This window comes from Morus notabilis, unplaced genomic scaffold (genome assembly GCF_000414095.1).
Source record: "Morus notabilis unplaced genomic scaffold, ASM41409v2 Scaffold1103, whole genome shotgun sequence".
Taxonomy (NCBI): domain Eukaryota; kingdom Viridiplantae; phylum Streptophyta; class Magnoliopsida; order Rosales; family Moraceae; genus Morus; species Morus notabilis.
Genome location: NW_010366098.1, coordinates 60,009 through 84,314, shown reverse-complemented (window position 1 = coordinate 84,314; position 24,306 = coordinate 60,009). Strand labels below are relative to the sequence as shown.

Genomic DNA, 24,306 nt, shown 5'->3' with positions numbered 1-24,306 from the left:
GTGAATTTGAGTTTTTAATTTAAGTTGAGATATAATATTTTTTGAGAATTTTTTACTGTAATAAAAAAAATTAAATGTGATATTTTTTGATAACTTTTTACTGTAAAAATTTAAAATTAAAAATTTAAATAAATCGGTGAAATGAACGAGACATATAAAGCTTGATTATCTCAACCACACAAGAGACAAGCACTTGATAGCCTAAGAAAATAAACCTTGAACCGCGGAAATACCAGCTCATATCTCTCTATATATAATGTATATTATACGGTAGCTTAATTTGTACGATGGTTTTACACAAAAACTAAAGGTTAAGCTTACAAACTTCCAAGCAACAAACCCTTCGACATTCTTACAATTGAGAAAATCGAGGAAATATTTCAAAGCTCAACCTCACCTCGCTTTTTTTAAAACAAAAAACAAAAAAAAAGACTTAAAACTATACATTCTTGTCCTTCTCTCTTTCTCTCTCTCCTGGTGGCGATCACAGATTATCCCAAAAAAAAAAAAAGAGTCAAATATTAGTCAATAAGAGTTCATAATCACCCTCATTAATTGAACCATAAACTCGGGCCCGCTTATTCCTCGAAACCACTTGGCCCAGCCCAGAACTCGAAGCCCGATTCTCCACCACGGCCTTCAAAGCCCGTTTTAGGGCCCGCACATCTTCCTCCCCTCCGCCGCCGCCGAACTGCACCACCATGACGTTCTTCGTCCTCCCTCCGACCGTCGTCATCTCGGCCCGCACAGCCTTGGCCCGGACCGAACGAACCGCCCGGGCCAGGTCCCGGTTCAGACCGGGCCTGTCCTCGCAGCAAACCGTGGCCTTCACGAGTTTCCTTTCTCCGTCGCAGTAGCTCAAGCTCGCCTCGTCCGACTCGCCCGGGAACGGCGACGCCTCGGGCTCCGATCCAGTAGCGGCGCCACACCATAGACCCCCGTGCTGACGCTCCACGTCAGCCGCTTTCTTTCGAAGCTCCTTTACGTGTTCCACAACCTCCGCCAGCAACGACGCCTTATCCGTCTGCGAAACAAGAGTGAGAAAACGACACGCAGTTTAAGTGAATTTACCGGAAACGGCGTTGCATTTCAATCTTCTAAAGAGAAAGTTCGAAACCTTCGTTGTGTTCGGGAGGAGAGAGCGGAGGGTGGAGAGGTGGGCGTTGATTCGCTGCCTCCGTCTCCTCTCGGCCTCCTTGTGGCTCTTGCATGCGCCCGTTGATCTCGCGGAATCAGCCTTTGATGCCGAGCTCACGACGGAATCACCGCCGTCCATTCCGTTGACCTCTTGAAGGAAACTAGAGGGGCTCCCAAAAGATAATTGATTAATTGTGGTGGTTCCTTAACTCTCGTGTATATACCAAAACTAAAGAGTTTGGTTCAATATATAACCCAAAAAAAAAAAAAAAAAATTAAACCAGAGAGATTCAAATTATTATTATTCTTTATCAAGAAAAAGAACTTTTTTGGGTAAAAGAAGGAAAAGGGTTATATAAGGGAAGTCCTGGCTTCACATGAAGGAAAGAAATGGGGTTGAGCCGACAAATTTCAGAAGTACGGCGACAAAGCTTAAAATGGAGGGAGTTTGGAGCAGGAAAGTGGTAAAAAGAACAGCGGAAAGAGTATAGAAGGAGAGAAGAGGGAGTGAAAAAAGAGAAAGGTCAGGAGATATTGTGTGTGTTGGGAGCAAAAGCTGGTTGTTGACTGCAGTGGTAATAAAGTGTCTTAAGGGAAACAATGCAGTACTGGTAGTAGTTTCTCTTTCCATATATTTATATAATCTTTATTGATTAGTGTAATTATTGAGACCTTTTCGGTTGCTAGTAGCTTAAGTTTTATCCCTTTTAAATTTATATAAAAAAAATTTAATTTATTAACACATTAATATTAGAAAATCTCCAATATTATTTTATGTGAACAAAAAAAAAGTTTAGAAAAGAGGTGATTAACTAGGGGTGGCAATTCGTGTCATGTGTCGTGTTGTGATCATTTTTTTTAAAATTTTTAATCAACCCGAACACGACCCGTGACACGAAATTTTTTAAAAACCGCAACACGAACACGACACGACCACTTTACGAGCTGACACGACACGACCTGAAAATGACCCGTGACACGAAATTGACCCGTGAACCCAAAATTGACACGAAAATTGTATACTTTTATTTAGTTTTTTACATATTAGAAATAACTTAAAATTCATAACACACTAAATTACAATAACATCCATTGAAATTAAGCAAATAATAGTATAAGATTTTGAGTATAACTATCATGATATCACAAGTTCATAATAAAATTTAAAATATGAAATGAAAAATATATGTATTTTTTAGTTTTTTACGAGTTTCGTGTCGTGTTCGGGTTAGGCGGGGCCAACCCGAAATTGACCCGTATTTTTCGTGTCAATTTCAGGTCGACCCAATTCTGATCCGAACCTCTTTTTTCTCAACCCTAACCCGCAAAATTCGTGTCGTTTTCGAGTCGTATCGTCGTGTCGTGACCCATATTGCCGGTCTTATGATTAACGTTAGTACATTTTTTTAATTACTGTTAAAAGGGCTCTTCTATCACTAATAGATGTGTTTGTTAAAGACCCTATTGTTGAAGATCTTATTGTCGGGCTCTATGCTATAGTGAGGAGCGTATCACCCCAACTCATCTGAGTGGTAGTGATGTTTGATAAGTGAAAGCCTAGTTTAGACGCTCTAAATTCATATTAAATTGGTGTATGCAAACCTTCACACTAAAATCCTTAAACAACAGAATTATCCAGCGCTTAAATTTGTGACCATGGATCTATTGTGAAAGTCGTCGGTAATTTTTAGTAACGTGTATATAGGATTTAACAAAAAGTTTAGACGGAGATTTAAATTTTTGTATAAAAAAAAATATTATAATAAAAATGTTTTAGTCATGGTTCAAATGTATGGTAGACAGGAGGATGCAGGAAGGGGCTAAAATAGGAAGAGATTTTTTGGGAGCCAAGTTCTCATTGTGATATGAGGATGGCAGACAGCAGAGAGTGTATGGTCTGGAAAAGCTTGCTGAGCTAATCTTTTATTGAACTAACTAGGACATACTGATGCTTACAGACATGCGTATGGCAGTTGATATTTCATATATTCCGTTGCCTTTGTTTTCCCTATTAAATGTTATACTTTAGGAGGGATATATATACCGTGTTTGAAATTATTATTGTTTTTACTTTTTACGTGTTTTGAGAAAAAAAAAATGAAAATGATTTTAAAATAATATTTAATATAATTAAAGATAAAAAAAATAAAATAAAAACGATTGAATATGCATATACAGATATAAATATATATGTGTGTATAAATTTATTTTTAATGAGTACATTTTCAATGGGTTTCTAATGCAATTCAACAGTTTAAACCTCAGTATGGTTTCCTCAAACAAATAATGAAGGGTTTGAGTTAAAACATTATAAAAATTGATCACGTCAATTTGAGCTTCTTTTTTTTTTTTTTTTTTTCTTGAACGTCATTTTGAGTTTTTGAGAGATTAAAAATAAATCCTCTATTGTGTCTATAGTTTTCCAATTGGCATCTGCTGGTCCTTAACATATTAATTTTCTTTTTTATTCCCTTGCAAAAACATATTTCTCGAAGTAATTATAAAATATATTGGATTTTGCATAGTTTCACCTAACAAATTTGTGATAAAAATATATGAAGAGATAACTTGGTTCAAGAATCAATACTACATAGTATATAGTACATACGCGCCAATTCCTACGACATCCTCCAATTACATAGGTTCCTTGGATCCATGTCATATTTTTGTGCTTAACGACATAAAAGTATAGCAATATTATAGGATCAATATTGGATCAACTTTCATAGGTTCCTTGGATCCATCTCATATTCTCAATTTCTAAAAGAAAAAAAGACATAAAAGAATAGCAATATTACAGAATAAATATAAATAAATAAGAACATTAACACAAAACAGTTTCAGTGTACAAAACACGACTCAAAATCAAAGCTCCTAATGGTCAAAAAATAAAAAATAAAAATCACAGCTCCTATATATTGGTTTAACATTACAACTTTCATGTCAACACCTTCATTATATAATGTAAATAAAAAAATAGAGGATATCGAGCTGAAAAAATTTAGATGCATGAAGTGCAAGATTTCGTCCAAGGTTAGAAACACGTCTTTGAACTTGCAACTCCGATCGAACATCTTAATTCCGATCAAACATCTTAACTCCGATCAGCAAAAAAAACAAAAACAAAAAAACAAAAACAAAAACCTCACAACTCCGATCATACCCTTTAACCAACAACGTAATTAACGCCAAGAGCTAAGAAGGAGAAGAAGAGTAAAAGAAAAGGGGCACGAACGTGGTATTAGCCTACGGCACTACAGTAGCCTGCAAGAAAATGACAAAGTTATTTATGGCATGTTCTTTTATCAAAAAAATTTAAAAAAAGACAATTCGAGTTACAACTTTATTCAAGTTCACGTTCTTTTAAGTTTTAATTTTATTCAATTTTACTCAACATTATTCAAGTTACAATTTTAACTCAAATTATAACTCAAATTCAACTCAAAAATTATACTCAAATTATATTGTAAAAAAGTGTGCCTTGATCTCTCAAAATGAGAGAATTTTTTATTTTAAAATAGATGACCGGTATTAATTGCGGAGTTTGCCTTTGACATAAATGAAACGATTTATTCCTTCTTTGGAATTGACTGTCCTCCCTTAATGGAGACGCGATTCGAAATATATTTCTACTATAATTAGTATGTCATCAATCACGTGCGAGAAAATTAAGGGCATAGTTTATTTTATTAATTTAATTTAGAATTTGTTTAATTCATTTATTTGAGTTTTTAATTTGAGTTTATACGTGATTTTATATGAATTTTGATATTACTGTTTTTGAAAGTTTTTTACTGTAACAAAACTCAAATTTTAAACTCAAATCGATAAAATAAATGAGACTTTAATTTAACTCAGTTCAAACAATGAGTACAATTTAAACTCTTATTTAATAAACTCACAATTTAAATTATATTTTATGTTTAGAATGAGTTAAGCTGTGTAACTTAAAATTTAACTACATCCTTAAATTTAACCATTACTCAAATTCTTTTATTACTGTTTTTTTCTCATAAAATTTTAAATTCAACTTTTTTTACTATAATATTTTTTATTAAATTCAAAAAATTGAATTGTGTCCTAAACGGTGAAAAGAATACGCTCTGATATTCTCTTCTTGACAGAACACGGGCTCCTCTCCTTTTGGTGGAGGAGAGACGCTCACCTTTTTTGTGGAGCACATGAGCTAGTGAATGGAGCACGTGTGATCAAAAACCATGGCAACATTAACGCCACTTTCATTGTAACAAAAATATATCCAATAAAATTTATGAAAAGAATTATAAATTAAAAATAAAAACATCTTAAGTTTCAAACTAACATAATACAAAAAATAAAAGTTAATTTTCATAAATAGTCTCTAAATTTTAAATATTATAAATTTTTGTTTCTAATTTACCCAAATTTCATTAAATATTTTACACTTAGATAACTTAAATTTCTTTAAAAGAAAGTAAATTCTCAAGAACCAGACGTTTTAAAAATCAAGTGACAAAATAAAACTGAGAGAAAATGTTAAAGATTATTTATGAGATTAATCCTAATAACCATAGTAAGTGACAATCATGTGTAATAATTTAAGTGATCATAAAATGTCACGTCTCGTGTAGAGTATACAATTGGTTGACGAGATCATTCAAGAGTCAGCCACGATATGTATAACCATAGCCATTGAAACGTATAATCTTTCTTAATCTAATATGCTATGAATTAAGTTGTTTAAAGAATTGCAATTAGCAAACATATGACTAACGATCATATCATAAAATATAAGCGTGTCTGTAATCGTGTGTGTTAAATAATGCTCGAGTGCTGATATGTGAAAAGTACACAAACAAATCAAAGAAATTGTTGGATTCATGCAAATAAATGGTAATGGCGGTGTTTGGGAGGTGAGAAAGCGAAACAACTAACCAATTTTCAGAGTCACAGGATGACTCACTGTCGACGGCGGCGCCAAACAGCTTTTGCAAGGGAATCAAAAGTGACAGCACCTTCCTCATTAGCCGACAAACCTCTCGTTGCTTTAAATTAGGTTTTATGCATGCATTCACTAGCTAAGCGATAGGCTCATAGCTTCTTGGCATTAATTAATCAAAAAGCGTCACAGTGAAAAATAGTCGGAATATCATATTAATGGTGCGATTCGTGTTATAATCCAAATTATGAATCTTAACTCATTATAATATATTTTTTTTATAAAAAATATGTATAAATTAAAAATTATTTTAAATTATAATTTTAAATTCATAAATTCAACGTTCTCTAAAAAGTCTTCATGTTGAAGTGAAATTTATTCCGCCCGTAAAAATGGTGTATTTATTTGATTAATTTTTTAATTATAACATATAATAAGAATATCTTTACTGTAAATTTTTAACGTGAACGTATATAAATTTAACTCTTACAAAATTAATTCAACAGTTCAAATCAACTGTTTCACTGTTGAGCAAAATTGTAAGCTTTGCCATAAATATTCCCCTAGTATATACTTCGACAAAAAAAAAAAAAAAAGGATCTTGTCATAGGATCCATGGGTGTACTCATCGCTGCTGTCGTTTATCGTTTTCGCTTTTCTTTTTGTTCGAAATTCTTTTTTCTTTTCATTCTATTTATGAATATTATTTTTGTCCTATTGTAGTCATCAGTTTTTTTTTTTTTAATGTGGTCAGATCATTTTCTAAATGTAAATGAGTAAATTATGAATATCTTATTAACAAAAAGTATATGAAATATAATTGTAACTTTTTTAAGTCATTGCGTGCATATAGCTGTAATTCCAGCCGTCAATTCGCATCATTTTTTAAATTAATTCGCTAAAATTGCCTTTTCTTTTCTGAATTGCGGTTTAGAAGGAAAAAAAAACACGTCAAAGAATATTTTATAGTGTTTTTGTATTACTCTCCTGTAAATGTAATCGAGACTTGTTGAACAGTCATAAGTAATGTTTGATTTAAAAGTGGAGAAATATGTTAGAATGATTATCTAATAAAGTGAAATTAGTAAAATAATTTTTTTTTATTTTTTATGAAGAATGACCATCTAATTATTCTTTGTAAAAAGTCATCATTTTACAAATAAAAATTTTTAAAAAGTTATTTTACTAATAAAACTTTTCAATTGAGTTATTTTTACAAAGACCTCAGTTCTGAATTTTGGTTTGAATTTTTACATACTAATTTAGTTCATTGATTCGAGTTTTTAATTTGAATTGAGTTGTGATTTTATGTGAAAATTTTTTATTATAACAAAAAAGTTAAATGTGATTTTTTCTAAGAGCTTTTTACTATAATAAAACTCAAATTCTAAACTCAAATAGGTGAAATGAACAAGAAGTAAGTGGATGTTTGGTTCATAGATTTAGAACCATGATTAAGAATCATTTTCGTCTTATGTGTGCTCTTTTTGTGAATGAAAAATATTATAGAGAATCATGAATTATAATTCAGAATCAATAACGAATACAGAAAACAAACATAAATTTTCACATGTTTCACCAAAACAAACTATTTTTAGAAAAAAAAGAGTAAAAAATTCGCTGAATAACCATTTTTAGAAAAATATTTAGAGACGATAAATAATTACAACCTCCAGGTCAGTTTACGACACAAATACAGAACTATACAACAGACAGCATGATTCTCTATCGTCCAAACAAATTTCTGCTTTTTTTGTTCTGTTCAGGTAGACATACAAGTTTTCCAACTTGTTTTTTTTTTGGGCACCGTAAACTGTTTAAAAAAACCAATAACAATAATGATAATAAGCGGGCTCTCTTTTTTTAATTAAGATTTTTTTTCTTTTCACAAGTATTTAAAAAAAAAAAAAAAAACAGTATATGCTTTCTTTTACAGTTATACTCCTCTTAGTACTCTCATATCTTATTTTCGTGCTAAATTTACTTTGAAAACAGACAATTTACTTATAGAAAAGTAAAAAACTGTATTTAAAAACTAGCGATAAACAAGTGAATATCGTCAAATAACCCAAAAGAAAAGCATACACAAAGAAAAAATACAAACTTAATTAAGCATGTAAAACCAATGAAAAACGGATAAGTAGCATTGCTCAAAACCAAAAAGAAGGAAAAAAAAAAGTATTAAAAAGAAAAAAAAAAAAGTGATAATCATGTGACAGTGGGGATGTTGGTCGGACCCCCACATTAAGTTGATGCGCAATGCATAAGAAAGGTCAACATCTCAATGGGTAGTAGAAGAAGCGACAAGAAGAGCAGAGTACTACTATACCGATCATTCAAAAAGACGTTTGCATGCAGTTATACTGCTATATATTACTCTCTGTAATATACTAGCAGTTGCAGTTGGTGCAGGTAACGAGGCAATTATAATAATCATAATTTTGAGTTAATAATACTGTTAGTCTCTAAACTCTTTTATAAATGACAATTTAATCTTTAATTTTTTAATTTTGTCAAAACGATCCTTAAACTTTTAAAATGTTGGCAATTGAAACTTTTACGTATAAATTTGTATAAATTTGTTAAATTTCTCACAGAAAGTTACGTGTGACCATCATGTCACTCTTTTTTTTTTTTAATTAAAGGATACAAATATCCTCAAAAACTAACACCAAAAGAGAAAAATAAAATAACAAAAAGAAGAAGACGAATGAAGAAAACAAAGACAGAAGGGGATATATAGAAGAAGTAAAAGGAAATCATTGGGTGCTGAATTTATTGTATTGTGAATGACGAATTAAAAGCAGAGATTGAAATGTTTATAGTTAATCTACAACTTGGTGTTATACTAAAAAAAGAAAATCATAGCTGTCTGAATATGTCGTTTGTTTGAGTTGATTGTTCGAGCTTGGATTTCACTTGTGGTTTACAACTACAAATTTCTTTGTCGTCTGTTGGAGATTAAATTAGTCTAATATAAACAATTCTTCCCATTCTTCTTAAATTGTTCCATTATTACTTATCCATTGTCTCAAAAGCTTTGTTCTAATAAAAGGAATATTTGCAAGCATTGTTTGATTCAAATTTTATCACCACCGTTAGGTGTCAACCCCACAGCCTTTACCACCATCACCGTCCGTCTCTCTCCCATCACCGTCACCGTCAAGAGTAGGTACTCCCGATGACCCCCGAGGTCACTCCCCTTGTGAAGCCATCGCGACCTCCCCCTCCATCACACAAGGCCTATCTCCATTGCTATGGCAACATCTCCGTGAACCCAAAACTCCGCCGACCAAATCTCGTTAGCCACCAGAAGAAGCAGCCACTCAGATCTAGTTGCTTTCCCCCCCTTCCCCGTCGCTGCAAGATCGAAGCGCTTTCCTCCTCCATCGCGAGATCTAGTCCCCTTCCCTTTGTCATCGTGAGATTGCAGTCACCCCTCCATGCCGTCACAAGATCAATGCCGCATCCCTCCGCCCATGGTTGTGCATATCCTTCCCTCCCTAACTTTCTCCCTCTCTCTAATTCTGGTTTCTTTAAGTTACATTTTTATTTTTTATTTTTTAAATCAGGTCTACAACTTTTTTTATTTAAATTATAATCTAATATTATTTTACCAATATGCTCTTCTAAATTGGAGTACATGATCGTTTCCGTTAGAAACTTAAAAGCAATAGACGGAAAGGTAATTGCTAACGTTTTCAAAGTTTAAGGACATTTTTACTAAAATTAAAAATAAAAAAAAAAAGATTAACCTATTAAAGAGTTTAGGGACCAATAATACTAATTACCCTGATGTTTTTATTTCTTGAGGGAATTCCTTTCATATTCGGTTCTGAGGATGACGTTTCGACCCCTGCATTTGGCATGGTCGTGGATAGGATAGGAAATGACCTCATCTGCCACTCATAACTCAACCCCATAACACACAGCCCTACCAGTATCACTATAACTATATGTGCTATTTGAAATTGATAATATCATAATATGCTATGCAATTTCATATTTCAATTTTTTTTTCGTACATACGGCGCAAGATGATTCCACAAATCGAAGTGGTTATGGAGATTTTGAAAGGAAAAGAAAAGGCCACGGTGCTCGATCGTATTTGGCTTTGAAGCAGCTGCCAAGTCCGGCTTACGACAATATGAGGTCTTGTGCAAAAATTTCGTATTGGTATATGAACGCACGTTTGAAATATGGGATACAAATGTATTGCAAGCCTAAATTTTAAGATTTTTTATCGAAAAAAAAGTGGAAGGCCTATCTTTTTAAAAATGAGTAGTGGATATTTATAAGGGGAAAAATCAGAAATATCACTTAAGATGTTTTTACATTACATAAATAGTTGTCATTCAATTAATAAAGAGAAGACAAAAAACCATAATGGAATCAATTATTTAAAATGCCAAATAATAAACCAACACAAAATTATGATAAATTATGTACTTTACTCTATTTATAAGGAAAATGCAAAAGTATCTCCACAGAATGCATGAGTCTAAATTTTTATTATTTATTATTAATTAATATTATTTTAATTAAATAACTATATTAGTCAAAAGAGTATTAATAAATGCGTGGGAGCACTAAAACATCGTAATTAATAAAAAAAAATGAGCTCATTTATAAATCTCATTCTATTTTATCCATTTTTTAATCGTGTTTTGTTTTGGCGCCAATAGTATTTCTAGCATTCCTCAATTTGCTTAGCTCATTGCTTTAAAGGAATTAAGAGAAGTTTCATATTTGTATTGCGTGTGATTTTAACATCTAAGGACACTTGATAATGATAAAATATTTGATATCTTTTAATTTGTATCACGAATGTTTCAATATTATCATAATAATTGAGTTTTTAGCACAATTGCGTCAAATTTATCATGGTTTAACAAATTACCTTATAAATTTTTAATTAATTTATAAAATTGTTGTAATATGTCTCTAAATTTACTCAATTTTTTTTATTAAATTTAAGGAATTTAAAGTTAAGAAATTAAAAGACTTTTGTTATATTTAAATTGATATGTTGAAATTTTTTGTCAAACATGTTTTTTAAACACTAATTTAATATAATCATCATCAAAATATGACGTATTATAATAATTTTACAATTTGAAGGGACAACTTTTTTAAAATCATAAATTTAAGAGGTAAGTTGTTAAAACCATACAAATTCAGAGATAAATATGTAAAATACTCTATTATAATTTGTTTTTGATTCTCAGAAAATCCCAAATTGACGGATCACTGTGAGTTTCAATGACCCATCTCGTGCTAAAGATCCAGTCTTTGTTTTTATTTTTTCCTTTTTTTTAATCTATCATTACTCCGGGGCTTAATATAAACGACGTTTCAATGCATATAAAAATTGATTCAATACATGAAAACATTGACTATACCTTAGAGTTTGAAATTAGAATGTAATTTGCTTGCAGCATAAAGTCCAGGATTCAAAATGTAATGCATGAGACATGTCTTGTCTTGGTTTAGAGGTAACTAAGGAAATTTTGAGCTCCACCACCTTTGGGTTTTGTATGCGGGTGAGCATTTCCCTGAACATGTATAGTTTTTTTTTCTTTTTTTTCCTTTCTCAGATAAAGAGTCAGTTTAGGGTTACTGTACTTTCAATAAAAGCACTACTTTTACTTGAAGCAGAAACATAAGTAGAAATAGACTTTAAAAGCTCTACCTTCTAACTTCTCAAAATAACTTTAAAATGCATTAATTTATGTGCAAAGTGTCTTTGTACACCTTTACTAAACACTATAATTCATCGTTTATTGTGCAAAGTGCTTTTAAGAGTTTCAAAAGCAATTCCAAACACATCTAAAATGGGAATTTCTAATTATAAGTTAAGATATATGGCAATAATGGGCCAAAGAAGCATATAATACTTAGAGCATGTTTGTTTCACGCGTTTGGAACCATGATTTTGATTCTGGTATAATATTTTTTTCCCACAAAAATTTGAATAAAACAAGTTCCCGCGTATAGTTCTCACAATTTTGAATTGAGAACTAAAATCACTGATTTAAACGCGTGAACCAAATAGGCTACTAATGTTCTAATTGGACATGAAAAATGATACCGAAGAGAGAAATCAGATAATTACTACTTTTTTTCAACATCCTTCTCATGTCCAAGGGCAACAACATTAGCAACTACCACTTGCATATAATAATTACCATGTATCCGAACTTCAAATGAAAAATTCCGGCGTATGTATGTGGTCGAGGAAGCACACACCCGGACAACGCCTTCCTAACTGGTGGTAAAATGCAAAATCAACATGCTGAGATCTTTAGAACAGCAAGAGAATACCAATCCACCAAATAGAAGAACAACCGTATCTCATAGAGTCATACAAATCTGTCCACTTTTGCAGAATGGAGATCCAGTGGGAGCAGCCAATCCAAGACTTTGCATCACTTTGAGTCTTCGTGCACTCAGTTCTTGATATCTCAAAACTGAGATTTTGCCCTGAAGTTGAGGTGTTCATTCTATGAGTTCAAGTTTTCAAGAAAAGGAACTTGCGCGAAAAAACAAATCAACAGGTAAACATACTCACAGAGCTTGAGCCATTTAGCTTGCTTTTCTTAGGCGTCTTATCATGCTTCGGTGTTGTGTCAATTGCAACCTCCCCAGTGCTTTGCTCATCTGGCTTGGGCTTTTTCTGCATACCATCTTCCTTGATTTTCCTCTTTCGGCTTTTACCTTCCCCTTCATTGTCTCCTTGGCTCTTTGATTGCTTACGGGATTTTCCTTTTACTTCATCTTTAGCCTCGCCTCGCTTGGATGCTTTGTTGCTCACTTCGTTGTTCGTCTCTATGTATACTCAAAACCGAAATGTTAGTAAAATTGTACATTTGCAGTATTTGCAGTACGTTTATAATCGAAACCTGAGAAATTTATGGCCTTAAACCAGATATAATCCAATGTCTATCACAATCTTCTCATCAGTGTTTTCCATTATTGCGGCACATTTAACTTATCAAGATGCTTGTATAATTTCAGAATTCGGAATACATACAAGCATGGATTTTGGATCTTTGTTCTTTGTTCTTTGTTCTTTTCTAGTGTTGTTTGTCTATTACAGCCCGTTTCAGCATTCAACTTTGAGATTTTAAACACTACCATTTTAACTCATAGTAATGTTTATCCAACAAAATAGGTAATTCGCTCTACAGAAAAAAATTTTGCACTGGCTAACCTTTAGATTTGGATCTTTGCCTCTTTGACCCGCCAGCTTTCAAGCGAGCAACGTCCTGTACCAAAATCAGATTTAGAAAATCAAACTAAGCTAGTAGCCTAGTACAATATCCTTGCGCACAAACTAATCTCGCTCAATAAATGAAAACTTTACCTGCTCCAAAGCTCTCAAAAAGATCTCCCTACAAGAATTGTTATTCTGCTCGAGTATCTGAAAGTTTCAAAGATTCATAACCATGAGAAACGGACCAGAAAATCTAACATCTTGCATGAATGATGAATATATATCAAAAATTAGGTTGAATGGAAAACTTACTTTATCAAACTCGGAGCGACATTTGATTGGATCCGCGTAAGAACTGCAAGAGAGAGAGAGAGAAGACTTCGTATAAGTCATAAGAACAAACAAAAAGCCCATCATCTGAGCAAGGGAAAAAAAATAAGGCACTCACTATGTGTAAGTTCCATAAAGCCGAACGAGGACTTTCCCTGGTGATCTTTTACTAGGCTTACTGCTCTCGCTTATGAGATTCTCATCAACAACCTACGAAAATAAGTACATGGATCAACACCCACCATAACATTTTCCACATTAGATTCAACACCGAAATTCGGTTCGAGTTACGAATGGCATGCCACATGATCTAAACAGTATGCCGCGCATACCTGCGCCAGCCACCACGAGCCTCCGTGGTTCTTGACCCATATTATATCTGCAGGCTTGACCTTCCTTTCTAATTGATTAGCTGCAACTTCCTCTACACTTTTCTTCCTAACATGATTTTTCCCATTCGCAAGTTCTTTACTTTTCATGGCTTTCCTTTGCTTTTGAGCATCTAAACTTCAACAAAAAAAAAAAAAAGTGTACTTTAGATATTTCACCCTTCTTATGCTAAAATCTAAACAATCTCACAGTTCGAAACTTATTCCCTAGAATTATACCATCCTGTTACATTTGACATTTTATATTGCTCTTAAAGAGTCCAACTATACACGACAAAAGACAAAACGGAACTTTCAAACAGCCCCAATGAAAAATACTGCCCCTGAGTCCTGATATTTAAATGCCATATTTATCAAGTTCACTTGCCGTGGGCACCTAGAATCAGGAAACTGAAGGGCAAACAAGAGAAAAAGAAAAAGGCATAAATCTACCAAGCAAAACGAAAGCACAAATTTTCAAATTTTAACCGGCAAGCAAACAAAAAAGACAACCTTTTCTTTCCCACAATATTTTTCCAAAAAGGTTTAGGAAAAAAAGAAAAAGGAAAAAAAAAAAAGCAAACGCAAATGATCATAATCTCAAGAAAAACTATATATAACTAAGACAGCAACAAGAAAAGAAGCCAAGAGCGGAATGGGTTACTCACAAATCACCAGAAGAGAAGACCCGAAGAGGAGATCTGAGTTCGGAAGACCTCAGAGAAGGTCACTTCGCATTTGCAGAATGAATGCCTGAAGGCAAACAAACGATGATGAAGTTGGAGTGGCAGAGAGGTTTCTTGGAATAAGGAACGAAGCCAATACTCCTCTCCGATCCTTTCACCTCTGTCTCTGTGTCAGTTTGAATTCATTTCAATGGGACTGTTTAATTTGCTGACAGCTTTACAGCCTTTTCTCGTTCATATATTTGTTTATTTAGCGATTAGATGGTAAAGTTTTATTTCTAACATTTAAAATTTAATTTTTAAAAAAATATATATTATAATAGAATTAAAAATTATGATTTGAATTATGTATAATTTTTAAACGGAAGGTACTTATTTTTTTTAAGAGTATTCTTAAATATAGCTTTTAATCTTAGGGTGCGTTTGGTAGATGGATTCAAAAGCATGATTCTAGATTTTGATTTAGAATTGTGTTTGTTTACAGGCATTCGGAATTATGATTCAGAATCAGTGTTTGGTTTGGATGATTCTAAATCATGATTCTAAATCATGATTCAGAATCTGATGTGATGTTTTAAACTAGCTTAAATCATAATTCTAAAATCATCCCCCATTTTGATTCAATGTGATTCAAATCTTTGATTCTGAATCATGGTTTTAGAATCATGATTTGAACCTAAAATCATGAATTATAGTTCTTGTTTCAGAATCATAATTAGAATCACCATGGCGTGAATTCTCGCACCAAACGAACCCTTATAGATTATTTTTATTTTACTTTCTAAACTTTAAAATTTTTTTTTTTTTTTTACATTTTGCACTGGTCACATCAGGGAAACAAAAGAGGAGAAGGTGAGGTATGTAGTTGTTTTAAAACAAAATAAAATAGAAAATTTATTCTTTAAGAGTGCATAAATCTGGACTTTTATCTTTTATTTTTGATAAATATCTTTTTGTTAGTATAATTATGTGACTAAAAAAGTTATGAATCAAGAATAAAGGGTAAAAATTCTGATGTATGTATTTTTAAATGGTATTTGTCAATATTACCCTTTTAAAACTATAAGTTTGAGCCGGCCAAAGACTCGCCATTGTTGGCTCGGGCCCAGCCTAGTCTTAACCTCTGGGTTAGGCCGAACTGAAGTTTCAAGCGCGAAAGTTTAAAATCGGGCCCACTCAAACGACCTTTAGATTTTGCATTGGTCACGTCAAGTGGACAAAAAAGGAGGAGGTGAGGTCATGTAGTTGTTTTATAAATGTAAGTTTGACCCAAGCTAAATAAGCTGACCCAAGACCCACCACTATTGGCCCATGCCCAGTCTGATCTTAACCTTATGCTGGGCTGGATAGAGGTTTTAAACTTGAAAGTTTATTCAAACTGGCCTAAACGACCTCTTTTTAAATTTTTTTTAAAAATACCTTATAAAACTTCAGGTCGGTCTAGGCCGACCTTGTTCCATTTAGGATTAGGTTGACCCGACCTAAAATTTTCATTCGAGAGCGAACTGCCCAAACTTTCACCTCTAAGTCATTTTTTTTGTTTGTTTTCAATATTACAAATGGCAAAATAATGTTAATGTAGATACATATAAAAGCTTCGTTCATTTCATCGATTCGAGTTTTACTACAGTAAAAAGCTCTCAGAAATAATCACATCTAGGGCCCGTTTAGTTTGCTGATTCAAGTTTTTAATTCGAGTTGATATATGACTTTATGTGAGTTTTAGACTGTAGTAAAAAAGTTAGATGTGACTGTTTCTGATCGTTTTTTACTGTAACAAAACTTAAATTTTAAACTCGAATTGATGAAATGAATGAGGTCAAAGTAACCTCCATTAATAACATCTCAAACGACAGAAATGTGAATACGATTTAGACGACGATAAAGTTGACACGACTGGAAAAAACGAAACAAAACGTTGAACAAGGAAACGACGGTAAAAAGAAGAATCGAAAACATATAAGTAAACGACGACAATGAAATCACGAGAAATGGGAAAACAAAAGTGAAATAAACGGCAGTAAAATCATATGAAGGACAGAAAACTAGTAAACGACTATAATAGAGCAAACGAAGACAAGTAGGAACAATAATAAAGCGCACACGACAGAAGCGTGACAGACAACGATAATATTGAAACTAATAACTAGTACAGCGAAAAAAGGAAGCGACAAAACGGCAACAAATGTGTGAATGACAAGAAGGAAGTAAACAACAAGGAAAAAAAGAAATGACGTGCAAAGAAATAAACAACAGATGGGGTTAAAAGAGACAGCGGATGAAAACTGATGATAAAAAACGACGACAAAATAGCAAATGACAAACGTCTTATGAAAATGAATGGAACGTGACAAACGACGAAGTGAGAGAAGCAGCAGTGAATGAGAAAACGATGACAAAAATAAACGACAAAAAATGAGTACAATGGGGACAAAAATACTACATTGGATTGGAGGACAAGAAAAGAGACAGCCATATCAAAAGGAATATACACGAGCTTCTCTCGGGAACTAGTTATAAGCACTATTCCTTCCTTTCAAATATGTATCTGTGTGTGTATATATATTTATATATATATATATATATTAAGCACTATTCCAGTAATATATAAATGAAATCTCATTTTATCCAAATATTTTATTTTAATGATGAACAATATCATGGGTACCAAATTGCAATAAAAAATTAATTTTACATTAGTTTTTTATGAATTAATATTTTTATTTTATAAGGATGTATTTTATAGTATATATATATTTTTAAGGGTATTTTATAGGATATTTGCATGACTTTTGTTGTTAGATTTTTTATTATGTCTTAGAAGTTGAAATTCTAAACGAAATTACTCAATTGGCAGCTCATTGAATCATTGGTATCCATGAATCCCACATTATCCTCAGGGCCCATAAACGACAAAACCCCCGCTTCTTACATCTCTTTTCAATGCCGTACTTTGATACAGTTCAAGAAATCAGGCGTTTGAGTTTTCATTTGTGAAACATTTTTGTGGTAAACATTTGGCATCCAACACTCAAATCCCTATCTTTTAAGCAAGAAGGTTCTCTTCTTTAGTTCCAACCAAACCAAAAAAGGAGAAAGAAAGTTAAAAGGTTCCTATCTGAACAATTTTACCTTTGTGTCATACTTTCATTTTTCTTTGTGGGTTTAACATAGAGAAAAGGGGTTCAGGGGCAGAAGTAGTGTAGATTCAACTTTGATGATGGAAGTGTGGTGGTTTCTGTTAGGGGCAGTTATACCAGTTGTAGTTGCGGGGCAAGCTCTGAAAGTAAAGGAAAAGAGGAATGACCACGAAAGAGCAAAGACCGTAGGCAGAAGCGGTAAGGGTAGCTTCAACGGCGGTGTCTTTGTCTGTGAGAGGGTGTGCAGTTCAAAGAGACTGCTAAACAAGGTTGCAGCATCTTCAAAAGATCCAATAATGGATGCTTGTGTGACTGTCTGTGGTGCTTATGAACTGGATGCTTGTGCCGAGGCTTGTGCTAAAACGGTGTGTGTCAACCAACACAAAGTGCCTGATTGGAATGGCGTTTGTCTTGCGAGATGTCAAAGTGAGTGTCTTAAGCTGTTGCATTCGCCGCCTCTCAATTCCGAGTAATTTCTGGGTTTCTTCTTTCATCTCTATGCGTCGAGTTTTGTAGTAGAATTCATTTTCTTTTCTTATTGATGAATAAAAGCTTTTGTTGAACCAAATCCTCCAAAAGTATCCGACTTCTAGAGCTATGGCGAGATTTCTTAACGACGTCAATGAGAACAAAGGCGCCAGGAACAGAGAAGGGAGATCTTACGTTCTTATTTTGTATGAACTATGATGCTTCAAATTTTCTTTGAAGTAATAATATCAAAGGTTGTTCCTGCTATGCATTATATGGTTGTTGTCTTCTTGTACCTTCCAGTTTCCATTATGATTCACAGTTATCTAAAGAACCAGAGCAAGCACCAACTCAGAGTAACTAATGCCACTGAAAACTGAGCACTTATCTCTCTTTAAAGTCTTCTTAGCCGAACAAAAAGACACTTATAGCTGGGAATTGCAAGTATGCCAAGTAAACAAAGGCACGACAAGACAAGAATGGAAATCAATATCTCTCTTTAAAGTCTTCTTAGCCGAACAAAAAGACACTTATAGCTGGAAAATTGCAAGCATGCCAAGTAAACAAAGGCACGACAAGACAAGAATGGAAATCAGATTTATACAAGACTTTTCGTAGTGGTAAAAACAACACTCAGATTTATGATACCCTCACCAATAACATAACCGATGCTTACAACAATGTAAGCACAAAATTAAAAAAGACAATTTCAATCAGTGACTCACCAAATTTGTTCATGCAATTGCCTGGCATGACTGACCAAATTTCAATCAGTAAGACCATCTTTCAGGTTGAAACTCTCAAAACTCAGAGAATACCTCAATCAAACTGCTAAATTGCAGCGATTGTTGTCAAGTAGCGTTCAAGTTGAAAGGAATACACAACGACACATAGTAAATTATGGGTTCCCTTCGTTTGTGCATTTAAATTTAAATTGTGTGGTTTTAAACCCTTTAGATTTGAAGCAAAAATTTTAAACTTATTACAACTGGTGTTTGGAAGTGTAAAGTCTCAACATGGAATGCGTCGATGGCCCGACCGTCAGCGATACTTTTATTGGGTAAGATTAATTCGGTGCTTAGCTAATGAATATGAAAATGTCTGTTTATTTTCTGACAAATTTGCAGAGCCATTGCAATCGCAAGGAACTACAACCACATGCTTCAATTCAGCCATTCCTGCACGAACCCATTTGACCTTTAAAAAAAAAAATAACACATTCCAACATAATCTAAATCTACAAAGAGGCTCCAAGGCATCATGGTTGAAGAAATCCTCGATTATAATTTATAAAAACTACATATCAACAACCAACAACAACAGCTACAACACAATCACAAATGTACTACAATTCTACAACAATACCTTCCACGCTTTTTTGTATGATCTCATCATCGCCCACCATGATCAACATATTTTTCTTCCCATGAAAAAAGCACCTTTTCCTCAGCTTCAGTTAAACTATCATCAAAAACCAAAACTTTCCCATCTCCAACTTCTAAATTGGCTTTAGTGCCTAAAATTCAAGAGTACAAACGAGGTCTTCCCCTCTTCCTAGGAGCCGGAGTTTCGCCCGCACCCGTATTTCTCACCCTAGCCGCCGCCTTTCCCCGCTTACGGATCTCGTTCTCCGCAGCTTGAAACATCGGCGGCATCCAATTGGGAAACCCTGGCGCCGCCGGCACCGGACCCGAACTCTTCCCTCCTCCGCCGTCGCCGTTCTCCGAATTCCCCAAAACAAACCCTAGCGGGAAAAACGCCCAGCAGCAATAGTACGCGTCCTGGCCGGGAACCATCGGCGGCATCGAGGGAATAACCGCAGCGTGGAAGGCCTTCTGGCATTTCTGGCACTTCAAGCAGCAATCCTCGTAAACCCTAGGATACTCGTACAGCACATAACAGTACGGACACACCGTCCAGAAGCTCTGCAACCTCGACCCCTCATTTCTGGCTGAATTTCCACTCCTAGCCGCCGCCGATGCCTCCGGAGCCTGGGTCGTCCTCCGGACGGGAAGCTTGTTCTGCAGAGACGAGGAGGCGGCGGTGGTCGTCGCCGTCGTTGTGAGGTCGATCTTGGAGAAGAGGTTGAGTTCGTTATCGTAGAGAGGCTTCTTGACGACATCGGAGAGAACGGCCCAAGCCTGAGCGACGAGCCTGAAGGCCTGGTCGGCGAAGGCGAACTTGTTCTTGTCCGGGTGGAGGAGGAGGGCCAGGCGGCGGTACTGCCGCTTGATGATATCCTGGTCATTGGAGCGGGAATCGACCTGAAGGATGCCGTACCAGTCGTGGTGGTCGTTGATGCGCCTCTCGGCGGCGAGGAGGACGTCCACGACGGCGAGGATCTGGTCGGAGCCGTCGAGGAGGGGCTCCGTTTCTTGGGCTAAGACGGCGAAGTCGCGTGATCCATTCAGATCTCGGTTCTGGAGAAGCTTCTCCGCCACTCCCAACAGCCGCTCCGCCTCCGCTCGGCTTGTGTTCGCTTCCATTTTTCTTTTTTCCCCTTCTTTCTCTCACGTTCCCGGTGGCGGAGTGTTTGGCTGGCGTGAAAATTTTCCGGAAATTCCGTTTCTCCCCCCTCTCTCTGTCTCTGAGTAAATAGTAAATACGACAATGCGCTTTTTTCCTCAATAAAAATCAGATAAATTCTGTCAATGTCCTGGACTATTTATAGAAATATTTAGAGTGCATTTAATTAGTGAATTTGTGATAATATTTTTTTTTATAAAAAATACATATAAATAAAAAATGATTATGAATTATGATTCTAAATTATAAACTAAGGTCTCGTTTATTTTACCGATTTGAGTTTTTAATTTAAGATTTTTACAATAAAAAGCTCTCAAAAAATGTCACATCTAACTTTTTCTACTACAGTAAAAAGCTCTCAAAAAATGTCACATCCCAGCTCAAATTGAAAACTTGAATCTGTAAAGTAAACGGGGCCTAAATATCTACTTAAGCACCGTTCATAGAATTTAAATTTTATTATAATAAAAAATTTTCATGATTTAAAACTCAAATTAACTAAATAGGTCCTTATATTTGTTTATAAAAGCGTGTAACAAACCATTCAAATCAAATTAAATTAAAATAAAATGAAACTAAACTAATTAATAATCAATTTAGTTTGGTTTAAATTTTAAAAAATCAATTAAATTAATTTGGTTTGTGATTTTTTTTGTTAAAAAAACCAAACCAATTTCTATCTATATAATTTTTCTAAAATTATATGTATCATATATCTTAACTTATTTATATTTAAAAAACTCGTTTATTCTAAAATTAAATGATCATAACTTTAAAAATTTCTACCATAACTTATATATAGAGTATTAACACAGCTTTCACGGTCTATCCTCAAGCATTCTTCGCTCATCTCCTCTCATTCTTCACTCCTCTGGGCCCTGATTGTGATTCAATATAAATTATTGCCTCTTTGTTAACGTGAATATAGCCTCTTTAATAATAAGTATCTCTGACTTGTCTATATTCGCTTTCTTTCATATATTTAAAATAGTTGAAAGCCTAAATATCATATTTAATCACGAGTCACAACTGATATCATATAAATATATCTATAATTAAATTGTATTGACTTTGTGTCTTTAGAAGAAAGAGAAGAAGAGACAAAAGAGCATACAAAATGTTAGTACAACTTATGGTCGAGAGTTGAGAATAGTTTGTAAAATATTAGTTCAAACCAATTAAAAAACCAAACCAAACTAATTACAATCGGTTTGGTATGGATTGGATTGGATCTCTTTATTAGTTTGGCTTGGTTTGAAAATCTCTAAACTAATTTATAATTGATTTGGTATGTATTTCACCTAAAATAAGTAGTTTGGTTGGTTTGCACACCCTTATTTGTTTCACAACTCAAGTTAAGAACTCGAGTTATGTATATGAGAGAAAAATATTGTAGCTAAACAGTTGAATTTGAATTTTTATGAGAGAAAACACTATAGCAATAAAACGTGAATTGTGACTTGAGTTGTAAAATGAATAAGGAATTATTTTCATAATTAGACTCAAACTATTTACTCTATTTCAAAGTGCCCTTAAATTTTTTAAAACAATTCAAAACACTCTCCAAAATATGAAAACATTTCAAGATGCTCCACGTGTCCATCTTCATCTCTTATTCTAACTGATTTGATGATGTGGCACAACATTAAAGGTTAAAAAAATATATTTAACAATATATACATATGAAAAATATTGATAAAAAATTAACAACCATTGAATTTTAACGATTAATATGAGTTTATCTAATTTGAGCCCTCTATTTAAGCAAGTTTAGAAGAAAAAAAAAGGTGTACGAAGCTACTGTTGGTTTTGAAACGTTTTCAAAGTGTGGAAGCGTGGTAGTGCGGATCGTGTATAACAAAAAATTTTCACAAAATTTTTTGAATACTCTATAGATTATATTAATTTATGCAATAATAATTAATCTCATTAATTTATAACAATAGATACATTGCAGACGATTATGACGATATCTTTAGGTCTTTGGCCAATGAACGTTCCTCGCTCCAAAGTTTTCTTAGAACACCTAAGCCTTCCTCATCTACTCCTCGATTTCGCAAGACGATGAGTGTGGGCTCAAGGTATAAACTATCAAAATGATCTCTCGCTAATTTGTATTCTTTCACTATCAGCATATGTATGTGAAAAAATTGAGAATATTATAAGAATTTTTTTCTCTTTTTCTCTCTTGTAATATTCGGCCAACCTAGGGAAAAAATAGGAGATCAAAACTTTTTTTTCTCCTATTTATAGACAATTAGGATAACCATTTTGCTTGTAGGCTAAGAAAATAGGAAATTGGTACCTACTATATTTTTAATCTCATTAAAAATCTAATTTTTCTTTTACTTTTGGAAACAAAATTTCCTTCCCTTTTTCTTATTGTGTGGCCGGCCATCTCTTAAGAAGGAAGGAGAAAACTCCTTCCTAATCCACTTTCCAATTTTAGCTTAAATTCAATTCTAAATAAAGTAACATTTTACTTTCATTTTTTGAATTTAATTAGAAAACTTGTCAAACAAGTAAACTGGATTACTTGGAGAGCAAGTAACTAAATCTCAATGGGATTTTTTTCAGTGTATTTTACTTTCATTTTTTGAATTTAATTAGAAAACTTGTCAAACAAGTAACTGGATTACTTGGAGAGCAAGTAACTAAATCTCAATGGGATTTTTTTCAGTGTCACTGATGAGTGAGTTTTACTCGCTCATTTGGTATCGTTTTAGACTTAATATCTAGTTGGTTTCGAGGTTTTTGTTAGTTTTTATGTGTGTTTTCGTTCTTTATTTGAAGGATAGGTGGAAGTCTATGATTTGGAAGGTTTTGGACAAATTTCGGTGAAAAAAGACAGCAATCATAGTGCTTAGGCGCCAATCTGTAGCGCCTTGGCGCTGAGTTATACGGAATCAACAATTTGGGCAGAACTGGTGGCGCTTTGGTGCCAGTTTGTAGTGCCGCGACGCCGAAATCTGGCAGAATTTGTGCACTAGGCAGAATGGGCAGCGCTTAGGCACCCATTACAGCGCCGCAGCGCTGGAAACTCAGCGCCGCAGCGCTACGACGCGAGAAATTACACGTTTTGAAGGCCAATCGCGCGAAAAATTACCCGTTTTGACCCTAATGCTCCGAAACATATAAATAGATGATTCTAGGGCAATTAGAGGGGACTTGGAGACTGTAGAATGACGGCTGGCTTTTGAGAGAGTATTCAAGAGAAGAAAAGGAGATTTGGGACGGAGAAGAAGAACGGCTCAAATCCGGAGACGGAAACGCTTCAATTCAACTCCAAACTAGTTCTTTTCTTTCCTTTCCAATGATTAAGACTTTGTTTAGGAATTTATTTTGTTTAGAGATGAACTAATTCCTTTTTCTAGGGCTACGATGTAGCCAAATTATGAATGTTCAAATTCTCAATCTTATTTTTAAGTAATTGATGTTTAATCCATATATGCTGAGTATTTCAATTTATTCTTAATGCTTGTGATTGTTTGGCCAACTATTACATGATTTTGTATTT

At 33.9% G+C, this 24,306-nt stretch overlaps 4 protein-coding genes across 5 annotated transcripts; 1 reads left to right on the top strand and 3 right to left on the bottom strand.

Annotated features, from left to right (window-relative positions):
- Positions 1-453: 453 nt before the first annotated feature.
- On the bottom strand, positions 454-1,725 carry LOC21391096 (transcription factor bHLH30). Its single transcript, XM_010109382.2, has 2 exons — positions 1,118-1,725; positions 454-1,024 (listed from the first exon to the last, which is right to left on the bottom strand). Exons 1-2 carry the CDS (start codon positions 1,274-1,276, stop codon positions 515-517), a joined length of 669 nt encoding a protein of 222 aa, XP_010107684.1. The 5' UTR covers positions 1,277-1,725; the 3' UTR covers positions 454-514.
- A 10,159-nt stretch (positions 1,726-11,884) lies between these two features.
- LOC21391095 lies at positions 11,885-14,858 on the bottom strand. 2 transcript variants are annotated; one of them, XM_024173053.1, is made up of 8 exons: positions 14,638-14,858; positions 13,934-14,108; positions 13,720-13,811; positions 13,584-13,626; positions 13,422-13,478; positions 13,269-13,323; positions 12,627-12,883; positions 11,885-12,538 (listed from the first exon to the last, which is right to left on the bottom strand). In XM_024173053.1, the coding sequence occupies exons 2-8, from the start codon at positions 14,078-14,080 to the stop codon at positions 12,410-12,412; spliced, it is 780 nt and encodes a 259-aa protein (XP_024028821.1). In that variant the 5' UTR covers positions 14,081-14,108; positions 14,638-14,858; the 3' UTR covers positions 11,885-12,409. The 2 variants fall into 2 exon arrangements, with proteins under 2 accessions (XP_024028821.1, XP_024028820.1); XM_024173052.1 differs by having other exon boundaries at positions 13,934-14,103.
- A 2,786-nt stretch (positions 14,859-17,644) lies between these two features.
- Positions 17,645-18,376, top strand: LOC21391094 (uncharacterized protein At5g64816). The gene has a single exon (XM_010109380.2). The coding sequence runs from the start codon at positions 17,873-17,875 to the stop codon at positions 18,266-18,268; it is 396 nt and encodes a 131-aa protein (XP_010107682.2). The 5' UTR covers positions 17,645-17,872; the 3' UTR covers positions 18,269-18,376.
- Positions 18,377-19,524: 1,148 nt separating this feature from the next.
- Positions 19,525-20,881, bottom strand: LOC21391092. The gene has a single exon (XM_010109378.2). It carries the CDS (start codon positions 20,747-20,749, stop codon positions 19,787-19,789), a length of 963 nt encoding a protein of 320 aa, XP_010107680.1. The 5' UTR covers positions 20,750-20,881; the 3' UTR covers positions 19,525-19,786.
- Positions 20,882-24,306: the final 3,425 nt, after the last annotated feature.